Source organism: Pollicipes pollicipes, unplaced genomic scaffold (assembly GCF_011947565.3).
Source record: "Pollicipes pollicipes isolate AB1234 unplaced genomic scaffold, Ppol_2.1 Scaffold_5724;HRSCAF=6776_pilon_pilon_pilon, whole genome shotgun sequence".
Taxonomy (NCBI): domain Eukaryota; kingdom Metazoa; phylum Arthropoda; class Thecostraca; order Pollicipedomorpha; family Pollicipedidae; genus Pollicipes; species Pollicipes pollicipes.
In genome coordinates this window covers 32,876,922-32,896,377 of record NW_023596746.1, presented here as the reverse complement: position 1 = coordinate 32,896,377, position 19,456 = coordinate 32,876,922, and the positions used below count along the sequence as shown (strand labels likewise).

General features: G+C 59.3%; 1 protein-coding gene across 2 annotated transcripts in view; it reads right to left on the bottom strand.

Moving 5' to 3' along the window:
• Nucleotides 1-209: 209 nt before the first annotated feature.
• Nucleotides 210-19,456, bottom strand: part of LOC119102329 (rho GTPase-activating protein conundrum) — a 36,101-nt gene continuing 16,854 nt past the window's right edge. For both annotated transcript variants that reach the window (XM_037225695.1, XM_037225696.1), the window contains 9 exons: nucleotides 9,336-9,457; nucleotides 8,380-8,675; nucleotides 5,193-5,398; nucleotides 4,282-4,421; nucleotides 3,126-3,872; nucleotides 2,716-2,859; nucleotides 2,223-2,386; nucleotides 1,749-1,921; nucleotides 210-1,456 (listed from right to left, as the gene is read on the bottom strand). In XM_037225695.1, the coding sequence (XP_037081590.1) occupies nucleotides 1,329-1,456; nucleotides 1,749-1,921; nucleotides 2,223-2,386; nucleotides 2,716-2,859; nucleotides 3,126-3,872; nucleotides 4,282-4,421; nucleotides 5,193-5,398; nucleotides 8,380-8,675; nucleotides 9,336-9,457 (2,120 nt within the window). In that variant the 3' untranslated portion in view covers nucleotides 210-1,328. The remainder of the gene's footprint in view (nucleotides 1,457-1,748; nucleotides 1,922-2,222; nucleotides 2,387-2,715; nucleotides 2,860-3,125; nucleotides 3,873-4,281; nucleotides 4,422-5,192; nucleotides 5,399-8,379; nucleotides 8,676-9,335; nucleotides 9,458-19,456) is intronic.

Sequence of the window (19,456 nt, the reverse complement as noted above, 5' to 3'; positions counted from 1 at the left end):
GACCCCGAAACGCAGTCACGCCAACAGTATTGCGCCGACGTGCTCCAGACCAGGGTCGAGGCGTATGCTGTCTGCGCAGAACCTCACGAATGCCATCATTCTATTACACGGATCGCTGCTTTGGGCCGGATTCATACAATTACAACATTTGTGTCTGAGTCTCCTGCAGCGCTCAGTCGGAAATCGATCTTCTGATTAAAAACTCGAGCCTCGTTCTCACGCACGCGTTGTCTGAATTGGCATGCTATGCACGGAATCTGCCTCCTTTGTTTTGCAAAGCACATATTGCAAGCGACACATCCTGGGGCAAGACAAGTCGTCATGCAGGCTAACCAAACTGTCGCACGTTGCATACAGCCCCATTACGTTAAGCACATAAGCGCTAAACGCCACGCGGTGCTGCGCCTGAATCACGAGGCAGCTAAACGCATCAACTATTCGATGTCTGATCACAAAACACGGCTACATTGCAAGTAGGTCTTCGATCACTAGTCTCGGTAAACCACCGCGGTGCGCACCGACAGCTCCTGGGAGGCGGTGTCGGGACCGCGAGTCAGCCGCGCGGACGCTGTTCATCTACGGCCCTCCCGAGCGGCGAATACGGCCCTGGGCGCGTCCGCTCTTATCACATAGATCCGCCACTAGATGGTGCTGCCCGCTACGTTTGGCCGTCGTCGACTACGGGCAACATCGGAAAACGGCTCTTAGCACGAGACGACGCTCTGAGCGTGCGGCGAGGCACCGAGACGGGGGTGGGGCTCTAAGGCCCAGACAACCCTCCGAGACAGGGGCGAGGCTCCGGGGCCGAGACAACCCTCCGAGACAGGGGCAAGGCTCCGAGACCGAGACAACCTTCCGAGACGGGGGTAAGGCTCCGAGACCGAGACAACCCTCCGAGACAGGGGCAAGGCTCCGGGGCCGAGACAACCCTCCGAGACAGGGACAAGGCTCCGAGACCGAGGCAACCCTCCGAGACGGGGGTAAGGCTCCGTGACCGAGACAACCCTCCGAGACAGGGCGAGGCTCCGAAGCCCAGACAAGCTTCCGAGACGGGAGCGAGGCTTTGAGACCGAGATAAGCTCCCGCTAGGCTCTGAGACCGAGACCAACCTCAGAGACATGGCTCTGGGACTGAGGCCAGCCTCAGAGACATGGCTCCAAGACAGCATGGTTCCGAGGCTGAGGTCAGCCTCAGAGGCATGGCTCCGGAACCGAAACAAGCCTCAGAGGCATGGTTCCGGGACTGAGGCCAGCCTCAGAGGCATGGTTCCGAGGCTGAGGCCACCCTCAGATGCACGGCTCCCATGCGGAGGCTGGACCCAGGCCGCGTTACTCGGCCACGATCTCGACGCTAGACGCCTTGTCGCTGGCGTGGCAGCAGTGGATGACCCAGCGGGCGCCGGGGTTCTCCTGGTAGCACTCGAGCATCACGGCATCGTGCTCGATGCGCCGCTGGCCTGGGGACAGTGGGACAAGTCGTGGGTATGGGAGCCACCGCGCTGGGGGAGACTTCGGCAAGTGCCAAAATGCCTCTGAATCCCATGCCCGTCTCCCCCCGTCAGATGGGAGATACGTAGTCATTCAGACACGCGTGAAGAGCTCATGTTCCCTGTTGAAAAGCGACGCTGCACAGCACAGAGGAAGAACTGTCCGCGCTATTCTGCGGCCTCATCCGCCACAGCCGAGGCGCCATTGCTTCCTTGCCACTCCCCCTCACCAAACCCAGCAGGGACATGGGACGTTACATACCTATGTTACCACCCTGCTCGTGCAGGAAATGCCGCTGCAGGGCGTCGGCGAGATTGCCAGCCCGTAGACAGGTGGCGCCACCTGTTGACTCCTCATTCGGCCGGCCGCGCGCCTCCCGTCGGCCCTGCACCCGATTGGCCAGGTCCGGCAGCATCAGCACCTGCTGCAGGATCCTGTCGACGTGCAGGCGGCGGCCTCAGTAACTGTGGTTCGGAGGCAGGGCTCTCGCAAGCGGCCGTCAGCGACTGTGGTCCGGAGACAAGGATCTCGCAGCCCCGCCGGCTTCGGTCCTCCGGCAACGAGCTCAGCGATCTGCTTCAGGGAGCATGTGGTCGCCGTCATGTCCACCTGACCATCGCGTCAGACGACTGGCACAGACAAGCTCCATTTGGCGCGACTTTTTAAACTGGCGTCTCGACTCGCGGCCCGCCCTGGTCACGCACCCCACCCTGGCTCCGGGGTCCTCCTGCTCACCTGGTCACTACGTCGCCGGCCGTCGTCTCCGGTGTCAGGACTACGGGCCAGCCGGACTTGGAGAACTGCGGCGCCGTCACGCGGATGGTGCCGTCGTGCGGCTCCACCTCGCTGTCGATCTTCCGCGCGACTGGGGCGTCCTTCTTGCGCAGCAGCTTTTTCATCTGGCGGAAGAAGTTGTGCGTTGATGCTGGTCTAGGGGTGTGAGCAGGTAAACAGATAATGGTGCTGATGGTTGGTTCCACACGCGGCTACTTTTTTCCAGAATGAACTTGACATATGTGTTGGGATTCTGGTTCTTGGAAATGTCGTTTCATTAATCTCATCGATGGACAATTCTGAGCTTATCTAATGCAAGAAAACAACTTGAAGGAAAGCCTACATATTGCGGCATTAAGCAAAACAAGCACTGCCTGCTGCATTCTTGTCTGCACATTCGCATCGCCTGGGGTTTAAAGCCTGTTCAACAAGCCGGCCGAGACGGCACCCTCACCGGGCGGCTCGGCTCCTTGCGGTTCCCCTCCGCCTCGTACTGGCCCCGCAGCTGCCGGACGAAGTCGTCTGGCACCTCCCAGAGGCGGTCGCGGTGCCGGATCAGGTTCCGCACCACGCGGGAGGTCACGGACGCATACTCGATCTGGCGAGACGGGATGCGGCAGGTTGCAGGCGTGGCGCGGGAGTACGTCACAAGTCAAGGTGCTGATGCCCCGTTCCAACCATTCTGTAGAGCTATGTGCGTTATTCTGTCTGCCGACTTATCTTCCTTCCCGCAGCCGACTTATCGAAGGCAGCTTAAACTGTTACGAATCGATGCATGGGCACTATTGCGCATATGAGCTATCAACCTCCAATACAAGACACCTCACACTAGGAATGTCGCGGTGCGCTCTCAGACCAACCCACCTCAACACTGATGTCTTTCTGGCGCCGGTGGGCCGGCCACAGCAGGTTCGGCGCCATGATCATGGCCACGTTCTCCAGCGACATCTTGTTGCTGGCCTCGTGCGCGGCCACGGCCGCCAGGAACTGCAGCAGGCGTCGCAGCACGGCCCTGTTGGGCGCTGGCAGCTGCAGGCACAGCAGCGCCAGCGCCTGCAGCTGCCGGTCGGCCGGCAGCGCGTCCGACCGGTGGAAGGCGTCCATCAGCTCGCGGGTGAGCAGCGGCGCCGGCAGCTCGCGCAGGAACAGCTTGACCAGCGCGGCCACGTCGTTGGCGCCGCTGCGCTGCAGCGCGGCGTCCACGGCGCCCGGCTGGTTGTAGAAGCACTCGTCGACGTCGCGCCGCAGCTGCTCCACCTTCTGCTGGTGGCCGGGCACGCGCAGTAGGCCCTCCTCGCCAAGGCCGCGCCGCTCCAGGTGGGTGAGCACGCGCTCCAGCAGCAGCGACACGCCGCCGGCGCCGTCCGGCTGCCGCTGTCGGTCGCGCTCGAGCAGCGTGGCCAGCGAGCAGCCGAAGACTGCGCTATCGGCGACGCTAGGCCGCGCCCGCAGCCGGCGCCGCCGCGCTTTGCGTCGGCTGTAGCTCAGGCCGTGCTCGTCGAACAGAGCTGTCAGCTCGAGCATCGCCAGCTTCTGCAACCGCTTGACGTCCGGCTCGCTCAGGAAGTCGACGAAGGTGCGGCCGAGCCGGCCCCCCGCCGTTGGCCGCGCCTGGGGACGTGGAGGGATCAGCGAGGTGGCGGCGCGCTGCAGGGAGACGGCTGACACAGCGTCTGCCTCTCCTCTCGGGTGGCGCAGCCGGTCAGTCGGCGGCGCTGTCAGCACGTCTTCAGTCAATCAGTCAGTTAGTTAGGTCAGTGTGCTACGCGAAGCCAGCCAGCCAATTGAGTGAACCGCCGCTTCCGATGCAAGACAAACGTGGCCAGACGCGACAATGATGCCCCGCTAACGTCCAATGAGCCGTAGAATCGTTTTGACGGACATGCCGCCTCCGCTGGCGGCGGCGCTGGCGGCCGCCTGTCCGTCGCTCGGCCCGGCGTCGCTCCCAGCCTGCCGAGCTCGGCTCGACGTCGCTCTCGGCCTGCCGAGCGTCCTCCGAGCCCCGAGCCCGTCGACGCACCTTGTCGCCGGCGCTGCCCTTCCTGGCGTCGGCGCGGGCGCCCGTCTGCGGCCGCGGGATGTGCAGCTCGCCCAGCTCGCCGGCGCGCTCCAGGCGGCGTCGCACGGAGCCGATCGGGTGGAACGACACCGCCTGGATCCCTGCGGCACGGCACGCGGTCAGCGTCGGTTCCGGCCGTCGGTCGGCGTTGGCGGCATCGGAGGCGGCCTCCGTTGGCCCGGTCTGCGGTCAGCGGACCGACTCCGACCGGGCATCGGCTCGGAGGGGAACGACGCTTCCTTGGTGTGGCACATGCGAGCGGGGCTTCGCAGATTGAAAACCACCAGTGAAGATAGGGTCAAAACAGTGAGTACGGGCGCAACAGTCGCGTCCATAGTTAAAGTTCTTGTTAGGCCAATGCATTCTCCACACACAACGGACTTTTGCACCATCAAACGCACGTCATCGGTACTTCCTTTCAAAATGCAAAAAAGGTTGAGTAGGTATCTAAGTCTATGAAATTCATCCACAAAGGACGTGAAGTGGAGAGAATACCAGGACCATACGAGATGACACCTTGTCAGGAGGAGGTAGAGGGAAGCATCTAGTGGGGTTTGGCGTAGGCGTAGGCGAAGACGCGGGTCGTGAGTTTAACCCAGGCGAACGGTCCAGTGCCTGACAGATTGTGGCGTCAATGATCATAGGCATCACATGCGTTGTTCCACATGCCCAAGACAGCTGACCCCGAATATACTACCACAACTCTACACCATTCCAAGTAGGCAACTGTACGAAATAACTGCGATCAGGCCCTGTGCCACATCCTGTCATATGCTGGAAGCCCAAAAGGCTCCAGTGGGTGAAGTCGCCATAATCCGGCCCCCTTATACGCCAATCTCATGAAGCAGGACCCACCAGATAGCGCCACCTACCGGAGGAAGCATCGGCCGGCTCTGAGAACCGGTTCAGCTTATAATTGCCGGAGGTCGTCTCGAAGAGACTGCTGGCCTTGGGTGCGCGGTCGACGGTTTCGTGGCCCTTCCTGCGCAGCTGCACCGGCGGCTCGTCGGCGGCCGCAGGCTCGCGGCTCTCCTGGTCCAGCGGGATTCTCAGCACGTGCCGGTAGTCGGCCGCCCGGCTGCCGGCAGGGGGCGACGTCCGGCGTCAGAGGAGAGAGACGGCGTCAGAGCGCGGCTCAGAGGGGCGACGTCCGGCGTCAGAGGAGAGAGACGGCGTCAGAGCGCGGCTCAGAGGGGCGACGTCCGGCGTCAGAGGAGAGAGACGGCGTCAGAGCGCGGCTCAGAGAGGAGACGTAGGCGTCAGAGCGCGGCTCAGAGAGGAGACGTAGGCGTCAGAGCGCGGCTCAGAGAGGAGACGTAGGCGTCAGAGTGCGGCTCAGAGGAGAGGGCCGACGTCAGAGCGCAGCTCAGTGGGGAGATGCCAGCGTCATAGCGCTGTTCAGTGGGGAGACGCCAGCATCACAGCGCTGCTCAGAGGGGAGACACCAGCGTCAGAACGCTGCTCAGAGGAGAGACGCCAGCGTCAGAGCGCGGCTCAGAAGGGAGACGCCAGCGTCAGAGCACTGCTCAGAGGGGAGATTCCAGCGTCAGAGGGCGGCTCAGAGGGGAGAAACGACGTCAGAGCGCGGTTCAGAGGGAAGGCGCCGACATGAGTGGGGACCGAGGCGCTGTTGGCGGCCGTGTGTGACTGCTGACGGCAGGGCAGCCTGGTTCCACGCTGGGGATTAGCTGAGGTATTGATCAGGTTGTTAGAGCAGATGGGCTGAAGACGGGTCAATGCGCCAATGTTTTGTCAAGTACGACAAACCGGTCCCAGAAACGTGAAAATGTGTATGCGAGGAGAGCTGTTTACAAATGGTGCATTGTTCTGGCCATATGCTCCAGTCATGAGCATAATAGCTTGTCATTGTTGAACCACCTAAAATAATGACGACATGGTAATTACGTAACACAAAGGTTTTTAAATAAGCCCGATTTACAGCGGCGATGAAGTCAATACAAATGTCTTCACTGCTTAGGACGGTGTAGAACGGAGCCACTTAGCCATTGTCAGACCAGGAACACAATTGACCTCCAGGTGTATGAAGACTGCCTGATACGGTTTATCAGCAATGGACATGTTATCGTCCCATCGGCCCACCACACGTCCCAAGGCCGCCGTCTCCCAGCAGCGGCGCGATTCATCTTGGCTAGCATGGCGGCCGATGGGCCTGTGTCAGCTTGGGGGGGGGGCGAGTCGGCCGCGGAGGCACGGACGGGAACAGGTGTTTGGCTGACACTCACCGCTCTGGTGACGAGCTGTTGAGCGGTGCGGTTTCAAGGGACGCGGACGGTTTCAAGGGACGCGGACGGTTTCGAGGGACGCGGACGGTTTTAAGGGACGTGGACGGTTTTAAGGGACGCGGACGGTTTCAAGGGACGCGGACGGTTTCAAGGGACGCGGACGGTTTCAAGGGACCGGACGGTTTCAAGGGACGCGGACGGTTTCAAGGGACGCGGACGGTTTCAAGGGACGCGGACGGTTTCAAGGGACGCGGACGGTTTCAAGGGACGCGGACGCTGTCGTAGGAGGAGGGAGGAATCCGGGGGTCATCAGGTCATAATGTCACATCAGATGCCAGTGGTCACCACATCATCGAATATTTTTGGCACCGACACAGACGCACCTGCACTGTTAACGTCAACCATTCGAAGCAAAACGCACCTGGATTGCTCAAGTCAATGATTGCGCTCAGTCGGAATGAACATCGCCGATTCGCTGAAATGCGTTAGTCAGCTCTACAGCGAAGACTGAGCTCCGTGCCGTGGAGAGTTATTCCACAACACGCCCCCTTCTCAGGCACCGGTGACGCGTGCACTTGCCGCGAATGGTGACGTCATACCTACAATATAGATTCAAACACGATTTGAAAAATAGCCACTGCATATTGTTGTTGAATAACAGCCACTGCAAAATCTTCACACCTTACTTAAATGGATTTATTAGACACTTGGCATCGATGCGTCGAGCAAGAGGTTGCGACTGCATGGCCTGCAAAAACCAGTCCATTTAGAAAAACTAGACTAGAAATAACGTGGATCAACCGCAACTTGTGAAGCACCTTAAATGTCTGGTTACCGAAACCAAAGCACGGCACCCTTAACAAGCCTGTCCATGGGTTAACGATTACGAGCTTCAGCTTTCAAGGAAGTAAAGGTCACGCAAATGCACAATATACCAAGAGGGTCTCTCAAGCTGCTCCCAATGGGGAACAGCTATGATCCCAGCCTAGTGAGCATGAAGTCCATTAAACATGGACAGAAATGACCGCGATGTCTTGTGACATATGGTGACCGCAGCGTGACACAATCCCGCCGACCGCGGCGGTCATGTGGTCGGAGAGACGGCGGCCAATGAAGTCGATTTCACAGATAATTGTCCGCGTGCGGTCATTGTGACACGACTTAATCATTACGGCTGGCAGCTGTCAATTTACAGGGCAGGTGTCCGGGAAAACGGGCATGAGAGGGCAGTGATCTTCTCCAAATTCTTCCGAAATGTCACCTTGACACTCTTTAACCGCTGCCATCTGCCGAAACCCGCCAAGGCTCCTGTCGATCATTTGTCACGACTGGTCGCGCTCGTTCGATATCCATTGCCCCCTCACGCACTCTTCACCAGCTAATGATTATCTTTCAATGTCCACTCATCTGCTTGTGTTCTTTGCTTTGTTTCCTACATGGCTTGCGTTCATACCTTATCGTGCTACTTCACAGGCTTCTCTCTCCTGCTGTGTCTCCTCTCCCCAGCATCTTGTTCCTAATCCCCGTCGTCTAGCCTATATGTCGCTCTTCCCCAGAGGCCACGCATCTCCAAAAACTAGATGAGCGACGTGAGACAGGCGCAGGAGGGAGGCAAGGGCGGCGGGGTGAGTCAGTCTTCCCATGCAGCGCCAGAAAGCTAGCCGATTCCGTCTGCTCCTGCTACCCACTCCTTTGTCCCGTTGCATCCCACGTCTCCTCCTTCCCGTCTCACATATGTCTAACATCATCCCTCCCTCCCTGAGCAGCCCGCCTCTCCCTCTCATCTCTTGTCTCACTCCACCCCTGGGCAGCTCACCTCTCCTTCTCCCCATCGGCGGCCGGCTCCAGCCGATCCAGCGAGCCACGCGAGCTGCTGTGGTAGCCCTGGCTGTGTGGCGAGCCAGCCTGAAGGCGCCAGTACGCTTCGGGCGGCGTCAGCGGCGGCGACAGCGAGTCCAGGCTGTCGGGCGTGGCCGAGCGACTGCGCGAGTCCGTGCTGGTCGCCTCGGAAGGGAACAGGTGGCGCATGTCCGGCCGGCGGCCCTTGTCCTTGCTGCGCCGCCTGTTCAGCGTGTCGCGCAGAGTCGTCACGCGACGATTCACCGCCGCCACCTGGCGGGAGGAGGGCGGGGGGGGGGGGGGGACTGTCAGAGCCGCGCAGCACGGTAGGATACCGTAGGCCTGCCAGGCCCGCCCGCCGACGGGCACCGTTGTGCCACGGAGGAACAGTGCAGACGATGAACGTCATTACCGCCCGCCAAAAAGAGTCACCGTTGATATTAGGGTTAAGAGCTAAAGGGTTGTAGAAGTACGGGGTTCGATATTTCTAGAAGGAAAGAAAGCTACGGTGTAAAGATACTCCCTGATTTTGGTGTAATGAAATTAGACACGTTGCAGCAAGGTTATACCTCTTGACTGACAATAACCAAAGCTATCAAAATTAAGCCCGTCCCAGCAAGCCCTGTACCTTTTGACATAAAATAGCCAAAGCTATCTAAAAACAGCATCCGATCGTGCGGCTCCAATGCTATCATCCGTCCGTGTGTTGGTGGATGTGGGCGCTTAAAGCACTGGGTGCGTGTCGTATCTATTGCTGATGGTGTGACAAAAACATATGTATGTATTTGACAAGCCATTCCGATTTGTGGCCGCTGCCTCGAGTATAACTCTGGGCCGTGCCTGGGACAGTATGGTTAAACAAATCACAGACTACGATCCGACAGGTGGCTCCCCACAATCGCATAAGCGCGCAGTCTGGGAGGTCAGGCTTACATGGTGCTGGGGGAGTGTGCCGAGAATATTCCACTGCTCTGTCACCTCGGAGGCGGGTTCGGACACAGACACGAGCGAGTCGAAGCCGACCTCCTTCAGCCACTCCCACTCCTCCTCACCTTCTGCAACGCGAGGCATGGCGGTGTGAGGAACAGGGATGATGGGAAAGACTGACACTTTTCAGGTTTCAGAACTATCAAAGACGTGCCTTAACACCCGCAAGACACCGTTGATGCAAATTCGGCACTCCACGTAATGCGTGCTAGAATCTGTACCAAATCTGAGACTCCATACGAGGTTTCGTCCGTGCAACTCACTTGGAATCTGTAGTGATACTAAACGGATCGAGAGGCAGCACCTGCAGTACATATTGCAACCCGAATCCAGCATTGCCAGTTTCCAGCCCGGCTCATACACTCTCCCCAGAGTTGAAAACAGACGGCCCCGTTCGGCCGAAGTGTACGCAACACGCAGCGATCAGATCTCTGGTAATGATGCGGGACAATCACCGGCCAGAAACGAGAGCGGAACATCGAAATGCGTCTGGGCACGCCGGGGCGACACGCAACGCCCCGCCTCTCCGCTGAGGAGGTGCCGGTGCCGCCCGGCCAAGGCGCCGGCGCCCAGGAGCGGTGTCTGCCGGGCGGCACACGGCCGAGGTCGGCCCGGCCGCCGGACGCCGCCGAGTCATTGTATCCCAATCAGCATAACGTGTCGCCGTCAGCCGATCTGTCACGCGTTTGAGCGCGCGTGAGGCGGGCCGGCTGAAGTGGCGACGAGCGAGCCAGTGACCGTGTCCCGCGCCCGGATGGGAACCGGTGGAGGCCGACTCAGCGGAGGGAAGGCAGGTCCACTTCGGCGGCGAAAGCTCAGCGCTCAGAGCACGTGGGAACTGGCCCAAGACGTCGCGGGGTGGCGGACCGGGTCCATTGAGACGCGCGAACTGACGGATGGAATGCACAGACGCGCGCGAAGTTTTACTGAGATCATCGATGGCACGCAGTTTGGCTGCTGAGAATGGTCGTTGGCAGCAGGTTTGTCGACACTGTGTTGCTGTTTCGGTTGGACGGGCGGCTCCCGTTGGTTCCGCTGCGCGAAGAGGCGACGTCGTTGACACTGGTAGCGCCGCCGGTAACACAATGTAAACTCGCGTCTCAACAACATGGAGTGGCTCTCGGTTAACATTAGCTCAGTTAAGATCAGCTCAGATAACGCACCCACTGGTCGTGTAACGTTGTTCCACGCACTTAAGACATGGAATAGACATTTTTCTCGTTACCGCTCACTTCACTGCGTAAAGACACGAGCCGTTGGGGTCGGTATAGCACCGCCCCCAGCCACATCAGATTAGCATCTCAATGATAGACAGTATTTCTTTTTTTCTTAACTTTCAATGCATGCGTCGGCTGGCAGCCTGCTCCGCGTGGGAACATTATATTCATGGCTGTCCGATCTTTCCGGTATGTTTTCGACGGCTAGGCCTTCGTACAGCTTATTTCTCGCACATGTTCCAAAAGTGCTTTCCTGCTAAATGGCAAAGCATCCTTCTCCCCTTGCCGTTGCTCGAGTGCTGTGACCGACCCCGGTATCCGACAGGCATACATTTTCGCTGTGGATCGTGAGGAAGGTTGATCACGTCGTGCCTGCAAGCTTCACCAAAATCCTTCAGCCGTCTGCACTGTGTGTCAGGCTAAAAATGCTCGCACATAGAGACAGACAGAAGCGTACTTTAATTCAATGTCGTTGATAGGTCGATTCCTTTGCATAAAAGCTTGCCACATTTACCCGCGCGAGAAATAGGGTTCAATGAGGCCGGCGACTCAAGACTGCCCGTGAACCGAGTCGTAGCTTATTCCCGTTCGTAGCAAACGGGGAACATAGCCGTAGTCCATACACAGCCATACGCAGTCACACATAGTCAACACAGCCAAGGGCCTCTGTTGCCCCGAGAAAAAATCGTGCATTCAGCTCGGTCGTCCGACAAATGTGGATTCATTGATCTCGGTTCCTGGAGATGTTATGCATCATTGCTCCCCAGTATCGACGACTAATCGGTCATGTAAACGGATGTCTGTTGGCGTCAAGATGGGCCTCTGTACTGCTGTACCACACCTGTGCCCCACTACACCGGATTTCTTAGTAAACAGTATCTCAGCACGGCAATGTGTGAGCCAAGGCCAACAGCAAACAGTGCCAGCGATAAGATACGTGCCAACCTAATACGCCGACTTGTTTCGCGCGTCAGCAACTCCCGTTCACGGCATCATAATCAGATCTAGCTGCAAGCCCACGCATTAAACAACTACGCAGGCGGAAATGCACTGTTATCGTGCAGGACAATCATGGCCTCCACGTTTTCATCGTAGTGCGGTGTCTGTTTGGATACTGGCAAGAGATGTTCCGCTTAGTTCGGCCTCATGAGAGCCTGAGTAATGGAGTGGGGCCTCAGAAATATAGGTGTGCGTCATGCGTGTGACGCAGTATTTCGTATACGCTTATCGAAATCAACACTGAATCATACCGCCGTTACAGTAATACTCCTGGTGCGCAAGCCCACGGTCAGACGGGCAGTGTTAAGTTTGGCGGACGCTTGAGACGACGCGTTATGAAACGATCATTACGACTTTCGCCCCGTCCTTGGTATTCTTGATGATGGCAATGTGGTGAGAATAGCGCCAGTGACGAGGATAAAAGCCTGCAGCTTTCCTAGGTCCATCAGCGTCCTGCCTTATTCAGTCCGCGTCAGGCGTCTGTTAACCCACCTGAAAAGTCGGGCAATCCACATTCCCCGCTCCCCGGTCTCTCACCTGCTGTCATCAGTGAGCGTCCAGCTGTTGGCAACCCACATTCCGCGTGACACCGCCGTCAACCCGCGCCAGAGTTCACGCATGGACTGACGGCTCGGTGTCGCGCCCTGTCCCGGTGCTCAGTCAAGCGGCACCCCGCCGCCGCACGTTCTCACTCCGCAGTCCGCTTCCTGTCCCTGCCCCCCCCCCCCCCCCGCCCACCGTGTCCGCCAGCCCTAGCCCGTCGCTAGTAACGTCCCCTCCAACCATGTCTCCGGCTGTGGGCGGCTGGCCGTCCCAGCCCGGCACCTGCCTCGGCTGGCTTCCTACCGCTGCCGCAGACAAACCCGCTCCGTCCGCATGCGATCGTCCACCTCCTCCACCGCAGGCAAGCTGTCTCCGTCCACCTCCTCCGCCGCAGGTAAACCAGCTCTGTCCACCTCCTCCGCCGCAGACAAACTGTCTCCGTCCGCCTCCTCCGCCGCAGGCGAACCAGCTTCGTCCGCCTCCTCCTTCGCAGACAAACCAGCTCGGTCCCCTTCCCCACCGCAGACAAACCGGCTCCGTCTACCTCCTCCGCCGCAGGCAGACCAGCTCCATCTACCTCCTCCGGCGCGGACAAATCCGCCCCGTCCTCCTCCTCCACCGCCACAGCAGCGCGCGTCTCGGAGTAGGACGCATGGCCTCTCGCGCTGAAGCGTACGACACCCGGCGCGTGGCGGCGGTGGCGCGCGCCACAATGGCGCACCCGAGCGCTGGCCGCGCCACCGCACGTCACGCCAGCTAACCCAGATACATATTCAGATGGGTGGCGCTTTGAGGTCATCGTGCGCCACGCACGCGCGCGCTCCATCCCAGACGGCCGGCGGGGCGGAGCGCGGATCAGCCAGCACTCATCATGAGAGCGCGCCGGTCGGGACTGCACCGATCGCGCGTACGCCCCCGGCCAGGGGCGTGGTCAGCGGGGCACGCAGACGCGAAGGGCCGGCCAGCGGGCGTCGTCAGGGGGCCCAGTCGCGCTCCGTTCAGTCGCAGTGTCCCGCGGCAGCGGTGACTCACCGGCATCTGGGGTTGTGACGTCACGCACTTAAATATGCGCCGATCAGAAGGCGGGAGGGAAACAAGTCTAGTATTTTTCGTAACTGAGTCCGACTGGTAAATCGAGATTTGATTTATAGTGTGACTCAAAATCTAGCCATTTTCTTGTATAGCGTGTGCGCGCTTTTAACAAAACGTTTATTTTGGCGTCGAAGCCAATGCTACTGCCCCATAGCCGGTACTGTACGCATGTTTTTCTGACTTCCTCGACCGGATCATCGTATGGGGATTACATAAGATGGTTTATGAGCTGAATGGCACGGGGAAGGGGAGGAGCGTGTCGGTACAGGTCGTTATCATCTACTGACGTAGCACCATTGTGCAAGCTTTACCGGTAACTGGGCAGGTTCTGCTCGGGTGCAACGCCTGAGCGTCACGGTCCAAGGTCAGTTTCCGACTTTAATAGACCATGCGCGCACACACAGCAGCACATCCGGTTTGACACGTCATGCTATTGCTGGTGGTAGGTCTTTTCCTCTGTTATATTGGCTCAGATATTTGGCGTTTGGACCAGGGTAGGTGCGGTCTTCCAGCAGTAAGCGTCATGGTATCCAGTTTTCAAATAGAAACTGCTGCAGCTGTCGTTGGAGTTTCTAATCGCAATGTAGTAGCCTGCGATTATCGTGATGATACTCTGGAATTGCCTCTGACGGTCAGATTTGTTTGTGCCGCGAGCGGCGAAAAAGTCGGGATTGGACGGTGGCGTGACGCCAACGTCGGAAACAGAGAGCTTTCAATCACAGACCGAGGTGAAAGGGAGACGCTGTGCCTTTAGCCGGTGACAGGTTTGAACTATTGTCTTGATACCAGAGGTCACGGATTACCTCGCTCTCACCAAACGCCAGAGACCGCAACGTTTGGAATTTAATGGCGGCATTTCCAACGGCGTTCCCGACTCGCCTTCTGACGACACTGTTTGTCGGGATATGCTGGCTGTAGATGTTGTTTGTTTTGGTGGTTATCAACTCAGCACAGGCCTCGCTTTCGAACTAACCAATTAAACCACTGGCCGAAACCGTAAATCGCTGACTCCACTCTCCCGGCCGCTTCACGCATCACCAGCAGCGCCACCCTCCAGACGGCCTGTGCAGCTCCGCACCCATCAATCGACCAGTCTTGGTTCCGTTTCCCCATTCGCGCGAGCCGGTCCGTCGACCGCACCGGCGGGGACGGCCGGCGGCGCACCTTTCGTGCCCCCGTGCGGGAGGTCTCCCTCGGCAGCAGATGGTGCGAAGGCCGGGGGAACGTACGGCGTCCGCCTGAGCGCCGGCAGATCGCCGAGAGCGGCCGCCGTTTGGCCGACGAGAGGCGCACGTCCACCGGCGCCGGCAGGACGGAGAGGCGGCGCCCGAGTGCGCCCAGCCAAGGTCGCCGGCCGCCGTCGGCAGGTGGTCAGCACGGCATCACGCGCTGCTGGGCCCGCAAAACACGCCGGACTCTGCGGTACCGCCCCGGCCGGGCGCCTCAGGAGACGAGAAGGGAGGCGCCGCCCCTAGCCGGGCCTCTCAGGGGACGGGAAGAGAGGCCCGGCCGGGCCCCTCAGGAGACGGGAAGGGAGGCGCCGCCCCAACCGGAGTCTTCGTCGGGCCCCGCTGGCGGTCGGGCCCGACAGCCCACACCCGCGGTGTTGGAGCCGGTCGGCGCTTGCTCCGGGTCCCGTGCGGCCTCGCGACCCGGGACTGTCCCGGCCCGACGGTGGCAAAGGTCGCGCCCACTAACAGGAGAAACGGCCCGCATCGCGGGCGGCGGGCTACGACGGCGGGCGCCGTTGAAGCGCACTGCTGACGGGCCACGCCTGTCCGTCGAGGGCGTGAACGGAAGCGTATGAGGCAACAGCGCTGCCAGGCGTCTGTCCACTTCAGGCTGTCGGCTGTAGGAAGAATCACTGAATACAAACAATGGGTGAGGAAATGCCCGGGCCTGTCATCCACCTTCACCAGTGCGGACATGAAGCCGTCGTGACAGGAATGCGACCAGGATGTTCCCCAGCTGATTTATTTGGACAGCTGCGTGTATCCCTGAGATGAAGCTGATTGGAAAAGGTAAATCAGTGGGGCCTGTTGCTCGCAGCCGTCAAGATACGTCGTGTGACAAATGAGACAATGATGGACTTATAGCCGCTTGTCCCCGGTGTTTGCCTCGTCGTACATACAAACCGGCAATTCGAATAATGAGCACCCTCCTCCAGATATCTTGAAACGAAATCTTGAAAAGCCCAATGACCTGGCTGAAAGCTTCCGTGAAGCTATTCACATGCCATCACACCAACCGCCGCTCCGTGCGCACAAAATCGCTGGAGGCACCCCTTCGACGTGCTTCAAGATGACAACGTTTCAACGCTCTGGGGGGTGCACGCTCTCGGAATCACCACCTATGATTGCCAGCGGAGCAGCGTGGCTCAGTGCGGCGGCGTTCAACTTTCCTTCGGAGGAGCAGGTGCTCCGGCCGACCCGACTCGGCCAGCGGTGAAAGCGCCGCGGTGGTCATACGGACCACAGTGGCGGCCGGACAGGTGGTCGCTGCAGCTAAATTACCCGCGCCCGTTCTGGAACAGTGGCCTCTTTGTTTACAGCCGGATGATGGGCGCCGATAAGAAAGCAGGCAGGCGCATATTGTTGAACGGAGCCTCGCGAGTCAGTCACACCCCGCAGCTACAGGCAATCGAATGCCTATTGAGGTCTCTCTCCTCGCAGGGCTCGGCGAAATGAGTTATGGCTCGTGCAGGAACAGTGAATAGCCGGATGTCACAGCACATCAGCGAAGAGTTCCTGACGCCGCACATTGCCAGAACATTGGCGCATTGCTCGCCTGGCTTTACGCAACTGCTGATGTCAGTCTAATTTGTCGATGTCCCTGTTACATTTCTATTTCATTGGCAGCTGCCGCTAAAGCTATGTTCATTGGATAAGCAAGTTTGCTGCATTTGTTAGCCCATTTCAAGTTTCCATTTTCCACGTTGATTTAATACATTGCGCACACATTTCACCGAGATGACTCCACTGCATAGACTATCACGGAAAATATGGGTCCAACCTCTACATCTCACCGAGATGGCTCCACCACTTAAACTATCACGGGACTTTGAACGCAAACCTCGTGAGTCGCAGATAACACCTACACCACAATGTCGATCAACGTGATCCCAGTCGCCTGCCTTCTCACTGGTGCAGCCGGCCGGCCGATCTTGGGTTTCAGCACCGTCATGACGACACGCGAGGTGATGCGTTGCAGTCGGAGCAGAAGAAATGACGCAGAATGCAGATGCAGAAGAAATGACGACCGCGGCCAGTACAACCACCGTTTGCAGCATAACGTCGAGAGTCGCTCCGCTCAACTCGCAAATCGATCAGTTTCAGCAACCGTCGCAGGTAACCGATCAGTGAGACAGCACCACAGGCTCTGAAGGATGACCCAGCAAGGGCTGGTAAGCGCACAGAGCGCAGGGCAATCTCCGAGCTCCCGGCCCGCTTGGCCAGCCGCCTCTGGCGCCACCTGCCGGGCACGGCGGCGACAGCTCGCGCCAGAACGGCGCGCCGCCCGCCGACGTGGCGCAGACGGCTGACGCGCCGCGGCGACAGGTGACGGCCGGCCTGGGGCAGCCGACGTCCCCACTGATCCATCTGCTGTCTCGCACGTGGTGGTTGAACGGCGGTGCAGCGGCCAGGGATCGGCACCAGAAGCCCCCAGGGTGCGCGAACCTCGCGCTCCTGGCTTCTGTCGGTGCGGCGGCAGCTCGAGGCGGCGGTGATTGCCCCGCCGTGCCGCGCCCAACCAATTGCCTGAGTCAGTCGTAGACGAATGCGCCGGTCGCCGCCCACCATTTCGTACGCCTTGTCGGCGATCTCGGAGATAGGGGGGCGTTGCGGCGCGGCGCGGAGATGCGTCACTGTCACAGGCGGAGGCGCTCCGCGCGAGACGCCTCACGCCACGTGCAGGTTCCGAAAACGAACCGTGAAACGCTGCGGAATGATAGCCGCTCCGTGGAGGAAAGCGCGCCACGCTTGTAAACAGAAATGAATGGGAGCACGCCGCATTAGCGCTGAGTGACAGAGCTACTCGCCCGCCGTGAGAGGTTCTGCCTCCGCTGGCGGCAGCCCCGCTGCGAGCGCAATATGCGTCATACATATTCAGCCGCTCACACGTGTTTACTACTTGGTACGAGCTATTTCTGGTAGCTCATCTAGCCGCTCTGTCGAGAGGATGTGCTGGTGCGCTTACCTGGCGACATGCGGACATGCCATTGGCGCTAGCGTCCGTGTTCGGCGCTGCCACTTTAATGTCATATATCCCCGGTTTTACAGCACGATGTAGTGCCAGAACTCGTTACACTATTTGCTTACAAACTTTTGACAATCAACCAACTCATTTTGTTTTGAATACGTAGACGGGTAGCAAGCAATGAAAACAATGCCAGAAGTAGGGAGCATTTGTTTCCTACTTAAATTATGGCTGCCTCATTCGAGCAAGAATATGTCAGCAAAACATGAAATAAAGAGACCAGGTAAGACAGTGAAGCGCGATAAGTAGCTCTCACAGCTTAAAGCCTAAAACAGAATAGTACACTACTGACTGTCGCCAGTGAAAGGCAACGCTGCCCAGCCAACCGTCAGCCACAAATCTGGGGCCGTGGGACGCCGGCCGGACGGCGGTGCGCAGACCTGCAGCGTCACCCCACCACAACCCGACCCGCACTGTCGGTCCGACAGAAACCCCAGCTCTGGCGTCTCGGGTCCGCGCGCCCCGCTCCTGCGGGCTCACGCGCTGGAGAGATCCGGTGACGCGGAGGCCGTGCAGCCAGCCTCGGGAGTCGAGTCCCAGTGTCGGCTGAGCTGGGGCTGGTCGGCGACTTGCCTGAAGCCGACCCAGACCGTTCTACAGGCCCTACAGGCCCCTACACTTGGATCTCCTGGATCTCGCGGTCACGGGAGAAATGTTTCTTTGATCCCTTGTTGTTCAGATTCGCTGCAAGTACTCAGTTATCTCATGCCTCCTCCGTCCCCAGAGCACCGCTCGTGGCCCGGGTGCGTTCCTCGCGTCCGGTAGCCCGCCCGCCCGGTCACATACCCCGTCATTCAGCGGCTTGAGGGGCGACGCCCGTGGCAGGAGCTCGTAAGACCCATTGTGATCGTCAGCTAGGTCGCTCACGCTGGCCCGAATACCATACGTGCTCCGGCACAGGGACGTTCCCATAGCGATCTCTGGGGCGATATCCAAACCCTTCACCGAGCGTTTCGCTGGCGGCCTCAGCCAAGTTCGCAGTCCAGCCTGTGGTCTACGGGTCTGGACCGTGCTTAGCGGGTTCAGCCTGTGGTCGGCCTGTGATCCACGGGTCTAGCTTGTGATTCACGGCCCAGCCTGTGGTCCACGGGTCTGGACCGTGGTTAACGGGTTCAGCCTGTGGTCGGCCTGTGATCCACGGGTCTAGCTTGTGGTTCACAGCCCAGCCTGTGGTCCACGGGTCTACACCGTGGTTCACGGGTTCAGCCTGTGGTCGGCCTGTGATCCACGGGTCTAGCTTGTGGTTCACAGCCCAGCCTGTGGTCCACGGGTCTAAACCGTGGTTCACGGGTTCAGCCTGTGGTCGGCCTGTGATCCACGGGTCTAGCTTGTGGTTCACGGCCCAGCCTGTGGTTCACGGCCCAGTTTGTGATTCACGAACCAGCCTGTGATTCACCGCTCAGCCTGCGGTCCACTGGTCCAGCCTGTGGTCCACGGGTCCAGCCTGTGGTTCACTGGTCCAGTTTGTGGCCCACAGTCCTCACCAGCGGTTCGCGAACCTCCGCATCGCCGCCGGACCACCATCCAGCGAGAATCCCATTGGTTCGGTCTAGCCAGGCCGGCCAGAAGGCAGCTGACCTTTCAGGGGCGTCGACCCCCGCCCCCGGCCGCTCGCAGCTCGGCGGCGTGACCCTGCGACCTTTCGCTGGGACCGCCGATGTTCACATGCGACCTAGGCGGTCCGACAGTGCCCGGGGCCCAGCGTGCCGCTTGACCCAACGTGCCTGGTGACGCTTGGGACCTCAGCGATCAGTACGGTGTGGCGGCAAGAACAAAACTGGGAATAAGTCACGTGGTCCCGTCTACGATGCGTGACGTTCATCACGAGAGAGATATGGAGGCGTCCCCCCCCCCCCCCCCCCAACTACTGTTTGTTGGGGGTACCAAGCGATGTTACCAGCCCGTTTTCTCTTTGGAGTATAACTTGCACGTGTTGTTTTCAGACGCATTTCAACTTTC